The sequence below is a fragment of the Hemitrygon akajei genome, chromosome 14 (assembly GCF_048418815.1).
Source record: "Hemitrygon akajei chromosome 14, sHemAka1.3, whole genome shotgun sequence".
Lineage (NCBI taxonomy): Eukaryota > Metazoa > Chordata > Chondrichthyes > Myliobatiformes > Dasyatidae > Hemitrygon > Hemitrygon akajei.
In genome coordinates this window covers 79,778,190-79,790,405 of record NC_133137.1, presented here as the reverse complement: position 1 = coordinate 79,790,405, position 12,216 = coordinate 79,778,190, and the positions used below count along the sequence as shown (strand labels likewise).

The 12,216-nt window shown below is 45.6% G+C and overlaps 1 protein-coding gene across 1 annotated transcript in view; it reads right to left on the bottom strand.

Annotated features, from left to right (window-relative positions):
- hspa14 (heat shock protein 14) overlaps nt 1-12,216 on the bottom strand; it is a 37,159-nt gene that overhangs the window by 20,363 nt on the left and 4,580 nt on the right. Inside the window, exons 2-5 of the mRNA XM_073066433.1 lie at nt 5,240-5,320; nt 5,080-5,162; nt 3,431-3,479; nt 102-207 (exon numbers count right to left, since the gene is read on the bottom strand). Coding sequence (XP_072922534.1) covers nt 102-207; nt 3,431-3,479; nt 5,080-5,162; nt 5,240-5,320 — 319 coding nt within the window. The remainder of the gene's footprint in view (nt 1-101; nt 208-3,430; nt 3,480-5,079; nt 5,163-5,239; nt 5,321-12,216) is intronic.

Below are 12,216 nucleotides of genomic sequence, written 5' to 3'. Positions count from 1 at the left end.
GTGCAAGATGTAGAGAGACTCAATGAAACTTTCAGAAATTTATTGTAATGATAAATTAAAACTGTTAATGCAAGTGTTTCTGTGATTAGAGTTAAAATTACCTTTCATTTTTTCAAAAATCAGCTGCATAACCTCCTCTGGAGCGATGACCTTGAGCTGCTCTCCGGTATCAATTTCATATCTGGGTTTGCCATCCTTATTGATCAGCTGTTTCAACATTTAAAACATTCATCTTAGTCCCAATCCTCAACAAATCAATTCTTAAGCTCAACCTCCCTGCTCATCTCTATACAGAGATGTTAAAAATCAAAACATTCATCCTCATGCAGGATTCTCTAAAGGTTAACTTGTAGGTTGAGTCAGTGGTGAGGAAGGCAAATGCAACGCTAGCATTCATTTCGAGAGGACTAGAGTATAAAAGCAAGGATGTAATGCTGAGACCTTATAAGGCACTGGTTAAGCCTCACTGGTAAAGAGTATTATAAGCAATTTTGGGCCCCTTATTTTTTTTAAATCCAAGATGGCAGCACGACGGAGCTTGCAGCGGCCACTCCGGAACTGATTATCTGTTATTTGTGAAGTGGGGTGCCGTGCACAATCATAATCGATTGAAAACGGACGTGGAAGCACAGAGAAACATCAGGAAATTCCAGGAAGACCTTCTTCATTGCTGCTGCTGCTGTGAGGTCCGGGACAAAGCTGGGAAGAACAGGCCCCCAGTCCTCGGGGTCGTGTTGCCGATGGCCGTTGGCGGGGCCGTCTTAATACGCTCGGCAGAGGATGGTGCTCGGAGAAGCTGTGCCGGAGGGGATGGTCATCGGCTCGGAGGTTCGACGGACTCGGACTCCTTTCAACGGACTCAGGTCGCTTTCATTGTGTGCTGCGGCTGCGAGGCTGAGTCGGGCGGCGCCTTGGAAGTCCATAGCGGGGGTATTCCCTTCTGCCGCCGGCGTGGAATGGCAAGTCTGTCGGGACCCTGGGGACTTGTGGAAACTGTGGTGATTTCTTTTGAACTTACAGTCCTTTAACATCTTGGACTATTTTTACTGTGCCCATAGTCTGTTTTTTTATCAATTATGCTATTGTTTGCACTGTTGTAACTATGTTGTAATTATGTGGTTTTGTGCAGGTCTTGAAGCTTTAGTTTTTGGTCTTGTTTTTGTCTGGTGGATTTGGAGCTCCTTTCCGGGGAACGCGCTAGACAGTAGCGCGATATTAATACGCAGCAGCCTCTCCGGACTCTGGATTGGGGATTGCCAAACGTTACGTGGATTTTCTGGTGTAGTCTGTTTTGTCATATGCTTTTGTGATATCATTCTGGGGGAACGTTGTCTCATTTTTTAAACTGCATTGCATTTGTGGTTTCTAAATGGCAATAAACTGAATCTGAATCTGAAGGGTTGTGCTTACATTGGAGAGGGTTCAGAGGAGGTTCATGAGAATGATTCTGGGAATGAAAGGGTTACCATATTAGGACCAATTGATGGCTTTGGGCTTTTACTCATGGGAATTCAGAAGAACGAGGGGGGGGATCTCATTGAAACCTATCAAATGTTGTAAGGCCTCAATAGAGTCGATGTGGAGAGAAGGTTTCCTTTGGTAGGGAAGTCTAGGACCAGAGGACACAGCCTCAGAATAGAGGGAATTTAGAATGGAGATGAGGAGGGATTTCTTAAGCCAGAGAGTGGTGAATCTATGGAATTCATTGCCAATGGTGGCTGTGGAGGGCAAATCTTTATGTATATTTAGGCCAGAGGTTGATAAATTCTTGATTAGTCAAGGCATGAAGGCATACGGGGAGAAGGCAGGAGATTGGGACTGACAAAAAAATGGATCAGCCATGATGAAATGGCGGAGCAGACTCAATGGGCCAAATGGCCTAATTCTGCTCCTGTATTTCATCCCGTTCACCTGAAACATTACCTCTGTTCACCTCTCCACAGAATGAATATTTCAAATATTTTCTGCTTTCATTTCAAATTACTATTATTTGTAGTTTTTCTGATTTTCATCAAAATTCATCCTTCTCCCTTCTTAAGGTGTGCTGATATGGTTCATGTGAGCAGGGAGGAGGGTTGATGGTTTTGCTGCCACTTGTGTATGGGAGGGGGGAGGGGGGTTTGGGGTTCTAATGTTTTCCATCATTCGTTCTTTGGCTGTTTCAATAATGTCTGTGAAGAGCAAGAATTTCAGGATGTATACTATATACATTCTCTGATATTGTTGAACCACTGAATGTACAATGGATTATCTCCTTCCAAAGACTGAGACCTAATGTAATGACCAAAAACATAACACATTTCCATTAGATCTCAAACCAATCTAAGAATATCCTACAGAGCTATGAGAGGGAAGTCTCATCAAGAGTATGCAAGCAAAGAAAACCCCCACCACTTCTATGCCAATCTTTATATCTACCCTAACCCAATTTGCCTGCATTAGGGACATATCATTCTACGCCTTACCTTACTAAATACCTGTTTAAATCCTTTTTAAATATGTTAAGTGTATCTCTAAACAGTCAATACTGCAGGCTGAGACCTGTACTGAGGAAAGGCCTGGGCCCAAAATGTCAACTGCTTAGTCTCCCCCATAAACACGGATTTTATTTATTTAGAGATACAGTGCAGAACAGACCCTTCCGGCTGAAATGAGACACACAACCCACCGATTTTACCCTCAGAACAATTGACAATGGCCAGATTACCAACTAACCGATTCATCTTTTGGACTGTGGGAAGAAACCAGAGAACCCAAGCTGTACTAACTGCTACATTATTGATGCTGTGTTTCATAGAAAGCCAAGCACAACTTATAGTGAGAAATCCCTCAAAGGCACAGCATCTCTCTGCCATCTTACAATTTTAACTAAGCATTCAAATCCTTGGTATTACTGTTTATGAGGATTTTTTTTGATAAAGCAGGTACTTCTGTTATGGACTTGGACATTCACATTATTGAACTTTTCATCATTCTTGCTAAGAAAAATTTGAGAATCAAAGACAACTGCAATATCAGGATGCTTTTTTTAAAATTTAAAAACATGCTTTAAAACTAAAATAGATCATGAACAGCTTTCTGCCCTCTACCATCAGGCAGTAGGTACCAAAGCACTAGAGCAAGAACTGTTAGGATGGAAAACAGCTTCCTCCTCCCCCAGGCTGTGAAACGACTGAACTCCCTGCACCACTCAGGTCTCATCAAATGTGAAGCGCCAGTAGCATTATTCTGATTACTTTTCAAACTTGTGTCATGAGTACACTTTATTATTTGTTAATTTACTTGTGGTAATATTTCTTTATGTGTTGTGTGCGAGTTATACGTGCTGTGATGTGCATCTTGGTCCGGAGGACTGTTGTTTCACTTAGCTGTATACATGTTTATGGATGAATGTCAATAAGCTTGAACTGGAATTTCTACATGTACTTACCGAACACTTGCTTTCAGCCAGATGCTTCTGAACTTGAGGATCGTCAAAACTAACAAAAATTTTGAAAATATCTTAGAAAAGGGAGGTACATCTTAATAATGAAATATAAAATTAATAAATATTTCTACTCTTTAAAACAATCTGATATTATAGGGACTCCATTACAACATGTGAAAGATATTTACTGGACCAAGATATAGATTACTAGATTTCAGTAAGGCTGTGCTTACATAGATGGGCCAAGTCTTAGCAGAGCTAAAAATTAAAACATACCCCTGTTCAGATATAGACTCTCTCAGTATAACACCTTCCAGTAGGACATGCTATTGTCCTGTCAAATGAATAATCAATGATCAACTTTATTCACCATTTACATGTATTAGGAATTTGCCGTGGTTTGTTGGTCAGGATGCAACATGCAACAAAATACAAGTATAAAGAATAAAGATTTATACAAAAAATAAAATTAGAGGTTAAAGTACAGATATGGAATAAAATGTGCATCAATACATAAATAGCAACATGTACTTATATTATAAGCAGCATTATAAAAAGTGGTTTAAAGTGTTTACAGTGCAGTGACTGAGGTAATAGAGACGGGTGGGTGGGCTAACTAAAATGGTTGATCAGATTTACTGTCTGGCAGAAGAAACTTCTAAGAAGGCATGAAGCTTTTGTTTTAATAGCACTATAGTGCTTTCCAAAAGGGAGCTTTTAGAAAAGGCAGTTTGCAGGGTTGATAGTGTCCACAATGATTTTTGAAAAAAGTGTTGCTAACACTTCCTTCCTGCACCACATTCTCAGCCACATATTCAGCATTAAGGCTTCGTTATGTTTTAAAAATGTCATCATCAGACCTGTGCCAGGTCTGCTCCTTTTAATTATCCTGCAGACTATTTGGTGAGGACCAGATGGGACTGGGCTGGACTGAATAGATTCCTGGCTATATCACCCAGGCACACAGAAATATACTAACTACTTTAACTTGGAATGTGTGCCAGTTGCAAAATAGCCAACAACGTGATAACTTCAGAAAACAAAGTCTCCACTTCAGAACAAATAAGAAAGAATTATTTTTGGAAAAAATAGGGTCTTGTATAGCTCAACTATTTAATTAAATTTCCGTTTCAGATATCTAGGAATTAAGTTAAATTCTCTCTTTAGAACTGGAGGTAGTTCTTATCAGGGTAGACTGCACCCGAAGTGGGCAGCACACAATGTCTGACTGAAATAGTGATATTATACTTTCTTACATAAACATGCACCTCACACTTCATGTCAACCTATCAACATTCAGGCCATGCCACTCAGGGACTTGTGCTAATATTATTTTGTGACTGTATGTGCTGGATCGTAACTATATGTGGACCAAAGTCCTTCATTCCCCTTCCATCCATGTACTTATCCAAACTTCTCTTAAATGTTGCAATCAAACCTGCATTCAGCACTAACCCTAATTCAAAAAAATTCCCAAACATTATCTTGATATTCAATACAATGCAACCAGTAAAAAAGTAATCTAAGATCTAGTGTATAATCCTCACAGTGCATAAGCATGTAATATTATCATACATTCCAGAACTTCTTAGTGTGAGTTATGTGACAAACATTTCACCAGCAATTGCTATTTCAAAGCTATCAGTACTCACCATCTGCCAAGAATCTGTTTGACTTTCACAACAGTGTTTGTAGCATTTCTGATTCTGCCTTGCTTCGCAGCCAAGCCAACAACCTAATAGATAAACAAAATATTGGGACTTGCGAAGTTCAAAGTGCAGAATGTCAAAGTAGTAAAATAGTTGGGAATACCTTCTCATTTTCTCTGTAAGCAACAATTGCTGGAGTCACACGGTCACCTGAATCGTTTGCTACAACGTCAGCCCGACCATCCTGGATAGAAATAAACGCAACTTTTACATCACAGAGAAAATCTTGTGCTGTTCTTTAAGCACATACTTCTACCTGTTGAACTGTTCAAAGAAATACAAATAGATAACTTAATAGTTTATCTACCCATCTTCAAAACTTTTAACATTCCTACAGTTGCCTGACTGGTTGTGTCTTGCAAAATTTCAACTATTTTATGAGGAATATTACAAAATCACCCCACTGATGAATATCGAAATTACACAGTAGAGTCATAGAACATTTCAGCACACAAATAGGTCCTTTAGCCCATCTTGTCAGTGTGAAATCTCCTACCCAAGTACCTATCCAAATTTATCTTAAATGTTGACATTGGATTTGTGTCCACCACCACTTCCGCTGGCAGCCTTTCACCACCCTCTGAGTGAAGGGGATCCCCTTCATTTTCCGCTTTGAAAGGTACAAATTTCTATTTCACATTTCCAGCATCTTTAGTTTTTTTTAACCCTTCTATCTTCATTACCCTTTTCAACTGTTAAAGGTGCTAAGTAAATGCTGGTATAGACATGATGGTCAGCAGAGATGATGAATCTAAAAACACACAAAATGCTGGAGGAGCTCAGCAGGTCAGGGAGCATCCATGAAGGGGAATAAACAGTTGACGCTTCAAGCAGAGACTCTTCATCAGGACCACACTTCCCTCCACGGATGTTGCCTGACCTGCTGAATTCCTTCAGCATTGTGTGTGTGTGTTGCTCAAGATTTCCGGCATCTGCAGAATCTCCTGTTTGTGGTGGATCTAATGCCCTGATGCCGTATTGCATGGTTCTGAATAGAACTTGTTGTTCTGAAACATCAGGTCACAGTTCAATATACCAGTTCCATTAACAATAAAACCACAATCTTGTTGTGGTCTGGAGGCTTATGCGCCTCAATGACCCAGAGAGCTATGTTGGCTGGAGTTAAGGCTTTATGCTTTGGCTCTTGGTAGAGTCACCCACACCAAACAGGTCAAAAGATAGAGGCCAGAGTAAGAGTGGTCCACTGGTCCTCCAGGTTTGTAACAAAACTGTTACAGAAATAGCAATGAATAAAACATCAACATCTGAGTGTGATGGTATTCTTGAGTCTCCAGCCAGGACTTTCATGACTGACAGTAGTGAAAACTGAGAGGAAGCTGCTGACACGATGAAGACCACCACCAGAAATGGAGCACCTTCATTGCTGCCCTAAACACCAGCTGTGTAACGGGCAGCAAGTATTAACGATAATGTTAGCTGTTCACGACACTGGGAAATCATCTTAGCAGTGCTGAACAACTTTGCGCACAGCTGCAGGCTTTGCATGAGCAGACCGAGAGATAGCATATTGATTAAGTAATTAACTAAACTGCTGATGTGTCACACTAACACCTTTTAAACACTGTAGATGACTCTTGATAAGAGAAAAATCTTCACTCATAACTCGAAACACTCAAAATTCAGGATATCAAGAAGATTTAGGAGCCCATGATTCTTGGAAACATGAAAATATTTTTATTTTATTTCGAGGTACAGCCCTGTATAACAGGCTTGACCAACTAACTACATCTTTGGAATGTGGGAAGAAACCCAAGCTTTCATGGGGAGAGTGTACAAACTCCTTACAGGAAGCAGCAGATTTGACCTGGACCGCTGATGCTGTAATAGTGTTATGCTTACCAGTACACAAATGCTTCTACCAGGAAAGGCCAGCATGGAGAGTTTGGGCCGAAGGGCTTTATGGGCAACATGGCAGTGTGGTGGTTAGCATGACGCTATTACTGTTTGGGGCATTCTGGAGTTTGGAGTTCAATTTCACTGTAGGGAGCTTATAATCCTCCACAAGTGTCTCGACGTATGCTGGTGATATTAAACCTGATTCCGATTCCTCCGGGTGCTCCAGTTTTCTTCCATATCCCAAAGATGTACTGGTTAGTAGGTTAATTGGTTATTGTAAATTGTCCGGTGATTATGATAGGATTAAATAGATGGGTTGCTGGGCAGCATGGCTCTTTGGGCCAAAATAGTCCGTTCCACGCTGTATAACAAAGAAATGTTTTTCACACTAAAAGCCTCTAATCAGACATGGGATCAGGGGTAGGCCACTAGGCCCTCCTGAGTCTTCTCTTGCATTGAACTGCAACAAGAATTGAGGTCAGTATCATATCAGCCACAGGATTATTGGCCAGTAAGACAGGGTAGTAAGATACTGCAGTCTACTCCTGCTCCTTGTGAACTTTTGTTCTTATTTTCACAACCAAATTATTAATAAACACGAGAGATTATGCAGATAACATACACACAAAATAATGGCAGAAATCAGCAGGTCAGGCAGCATCAATGGAAAAGAGTGAACTGATGACGTTTCGGGCCAAGACCCTTCATCAGGAAAATCTTACTTCAATCGGCGAGAAATGGAGTCAGTCACGGGCTCACGTCCATCTCCAGGCTTTTTGCAGAGCGCACACTCAGCTACAAACCTCACCAAACTCCCTTGGAGACAGAAAAGCTCCAGTTTGCTCATTTAGACCCCAAAACACACCATCAGAATGTAAATCACTGGTTCCAATTGCACATGTTTAGTAACAGAATCATATTTGAAAGTACAGTCGGCCCTCCTTATCCATGGGGGATTGGTTCCGAGACAACCCCCCCCGCGGATACCAAAAACGCGGATGCTCAAGTCCCTTATTTAACCTGTCTCAATGAGGTGGTCTTTAGGATCCAGCAGAACCCCAGACTTTAGTTAACATGTCTCAGTGCAGTGGACATTAGAACCTGGCGAGCTCTGAATCCACAGTGTTTCTGTTCATGAAAATAATCACGATCACGATTGAAAATAAGGTGGAAGTAATAAAGCGATCGGAAAGAAGTGAAACGCTATCGGTCATTGGAAAAGCGTTAGGCTACAGTCGGTCAACGATCGGAACAATTTTAATGGAGCATTTGAAAGGCCCTGCCCCAATGAAAGCTACAATTACTACTAAGCAATGCAGTGGTTTAATTATTGAAATATGTATGTTTCTTAAGCGGTTTATATGCATAGAAAGGTAAAATATGTACTATATACTAAGAAAAACATTTGACTGACACTAAATAATACCGAATGTACCTGTTCCAACTTCAAATCCGACTTAAAGACGGACTCAGGAATGGAACTCATTCATAACCCGGGGACTGTCTGTACTTTTAAGTCATTTCTAGATCACTTATAATACCTAATACAATGTAAATGCTATGTAAATAGTTGTTATACTGTATTGTTTAGGGAATAATGACAAGAAAAAATAGTCTGTACATGCTCAAACAATGAGTGCTGGAGAAAGAACTTCCGGGTTTTCCCAATCCGCAGTTGGTTGAATCCGCGCATTAGGAATCCGCGGATAAGGAGGGCCGACTGTAGTAGTTTGTCACCAAAGCATAAAAGGAAAACATTGACTAAACTTTTCGTCAGCTAGACCACTAACACAAATTTTTTTTAAAACCCTCCAGATAAAAGTGATGGTGTGGTGACCCACTTTCTGCGCAGGCGAACTGGCTCACAAATAGCCAGCGCACGGGGAGAGACTTTGGTAATGCACCTCTGATGTCATTTCCGCCCGGAGAGGGCGGGCACTAGGGATTAAATGCCAGTGCTGCGAAGTTTGAATAAACTAGCCTCAAAACAGCTTACCGACTGCGTGTCGTCTCTAGCTCTGTATGTAGTACATCGCTACATTGGTGACCCCAACGGTCCAAATGGGATTTGGACCAAAGATGACCGACTCTTCATCTGTCCACGCAGTTTCGCTAAAACTGCCGACTTTCTGGATGCTGCGACCACGCGTGTGGTTTAGACAAGCAGAAGCCCAGTTCCAGATTCGGCAGATATCCTCTGCTTCCACGCGTTACTACCACATGGTAGTAACCTTGACCAGGAGACGGCCACCCAGGTTGCGGATTTCATACAGTCGCCCCCGGAAGAAGGCAAATATGAAGCATTCAAAGCGCTGCTCATTGGGACATTTGGCCTCTCACGGCGTGAGCCGGGTGCCCGCCTGCTTCACCTGGACGGTTTGGGAGATAGATTGCCATCAGCATTGATGAACGAGATGCTGGCCCTGGCTGACGGACACAAGTCCTGCCTCATGTTCGAGCAAGCGTTCCTAGAGCAACTGTCCGAGGACATACATCTGCTGCTGGCCGACGCAGATTTCAGCGAACCCCAGAAGGTGGCAGCCCGGGCAGACGTGCTGTGGAAAGCCAAGAGGGAGAGAGTGGCATCCGTTGGTCAGATTACCAGGCCACGCGCCCAACAGTGGACCAGACCAGGCCCGGCAGGGGGGCACACACAACACAGAGGCAGGAGTGAGGAGGACAGTGAACAGTGGTGTTTCTACCACCAGCGGTGGGGCACAGAAGCCCGCCGTTGTCGCCCGCCCTGCAAGGGCCAGGGCCAGCTGCCACTAATGACTATGGCGGCTGGCCACCAGGACAGCCTCTTGTTACATCTGGGACAAACAGTCAGGACGCTGCTTCTTGGTCGACACTGGAGCAAAAATCAGTGTCTTGCCCCCGACGGGGTACAACACCCGCAACAGGAAGCCAGGACCCACCGAGGGCCGCAAACGGCAGCACGATACGGACCTACGGCGCCCGCACAGTGCAGCTGCAGTTCGGCGCCAGCCGGTTCACGTGGGACTTCACACTGGCCGCAGTGGCCCAACCACTCCTGGGGGCGGACTTCTTGTGAGCCCACAGCCTGCTGGTCGACTTGCAAGGGAAAAGACTGGTACATGCCGAGACTTTCCAGATGTTCTCCCTGGGTGAAGCCAAGTTGCCGGCCCCACACCTGGACTCCATCACGCTGTCGGACAGCGAATTCACCAGAATCCTGGCGGACTTTCCATCGATTCTGGCACCGCAGTTCACGGCAGCCATGCCCAGACACGGGGTACAGCACCACATCCCGACCCAGGGACCACCCCTCCACGCCCGCGCACGAAGGCTCCCCCCAGAAAAGCTCCACCTGGCGAAGGAGGAGTTCAAGAGGATGGAGGAATTGGGGATTGTACGGAGGTCCAACAGCCCATGGGCCTCCCCCCTGCACATGATGCCCAAAGCAGCCAGGGGGTTGGAGACCATGCAGCGACTACCGCAGACTGAACGAGGCTACAACTCCAGACCGCTACCCCATGCCGCACATACAGGACTTTGCAGCAAACCTGCACGGGCAAGAATCTTTTCCAAAGTAGACCTCATCCGGGAATACCATCAAATCCTGGTGCACCCTGAAGACATCCCCAAAATGGCACTCATCACCCCGTTCAGCCTGTTCGAGTTCCTCCGAATGCCGTTCGGCCTGAAGAATGCTGCACAGACGTTCCAGCAGCTAATGGATGCGGTGGGACGCGACCTGGACTTTGCGTTCATATATTTGGACGACATCCTTATAGCCAGCAGTAGTCGCCAGGAGCATCTGTCCCACCTCCGCCAGCTCTACTCCCACCTGAGTGATTTCGGCCTCACGATCAACCCGGCCAAATGCCAGTTCGATCTCGATACCATCGACTTCCTGGGCCACAGGATTACCAAAGACAGGCCAACACCTCTGCCCGCCAAGGTAAACGCGATCCGCCACTTTGCCCAGCCCAACACGGTCAAAGGCCTGCAGGAGTTCGTTGGTATGGTGAACTTCTAACACCGTTTCCTCCCCTCAGCAGCCCGTATCATGCGCCCTTTGTACACCCTGATGTCGAGTAAAGGCAAGGACATTACTTGGGACGAGGAGGCCGCGGCCGCTTTCGTTAAAGCCAAGGAAGCCTTGGCAGATGCCGCGATGCTGGTGCACCCCAGAACGGACGTTCCGACCGCCCTCACGGCGGACACATCCGACACAGCAGTCGGTGGGGTGCTGGAGCAGCTCATCGAGGGGCGCTGGCAACCCCTGGCGTTCTTCAGCAAGCACCTACGACCAACCGAACTCAAGTACAGTGCTTTCGACCGGGAGCTGTTGGCACTGTATCTGGCAATCCGGCATTTCAGGTACTTCTCAGAAGGCAGGCTGTTCACCGCGTTCACGGACCACAAACCGTTGACCTTCGTGTTCACAAAGGTGTCCAATCCCTGGTTGGCTCGCCAGCAGCGACATCTGTCCTACATCTCCGAGTACACGACGGACATCCAGCATGTCTTGGGAAAGGACAACGTCTTGGCGGACGCACTCTCCAGACCAGCTATCCAGGCCCTGTCCCTGGGGGTGGACTATGCAGCACTGGCGGAGGCACAGCAGGCAGACGACAAGATGCCCAGCTACAGGACCGCAGTCTCGGGTTTGCAGCTGCAGGACATTCTCGTAGGCCCAGGTGAGAGGACCCTCCTGGGCGACGTGGCTACCGGCCAACCTCACCCCATCGTCCCGGCAGCCTGGAGGCGGCGAGTTTTCGACTCCATACACAGTTTGGCGCACCCATCTATCAGGACCACCGTCCGGCTGGTCTCCAGCAAGTTCGCGTGGCACGGACTTCACAAGCAGGTCAATGAATGGGCCAGAACGTGCGCGCAGTGCCAAACAGCCAAGGTGCAGTGGCACACTAAAGCCCCGCTGCAGCAGTTCGAACCCACCCACCGGAGGTTCGACCACATTCATGTGGATATCGTGGGCCCCCTACCAGTGTCCCGAGGAGCGCGGTACCTCCTAACTATGGTAGAACGGTTCACGAGGTGGCCAGAGGCGGTCCCGCTCACCCACACATCTACCGATTCCTGCGCCCGAGCACTGATTGCAACCTGGGTAGCACGTTTCGGGGTACTGGCCCACATTACCTCCGACAGAGGCGCCCAGTTCATCTCCAGCCTGTGGTCGGCTGTGGCCAGCCTGTTGGGAACGCAGCTATACCACACTACTGCCTACCACCCACA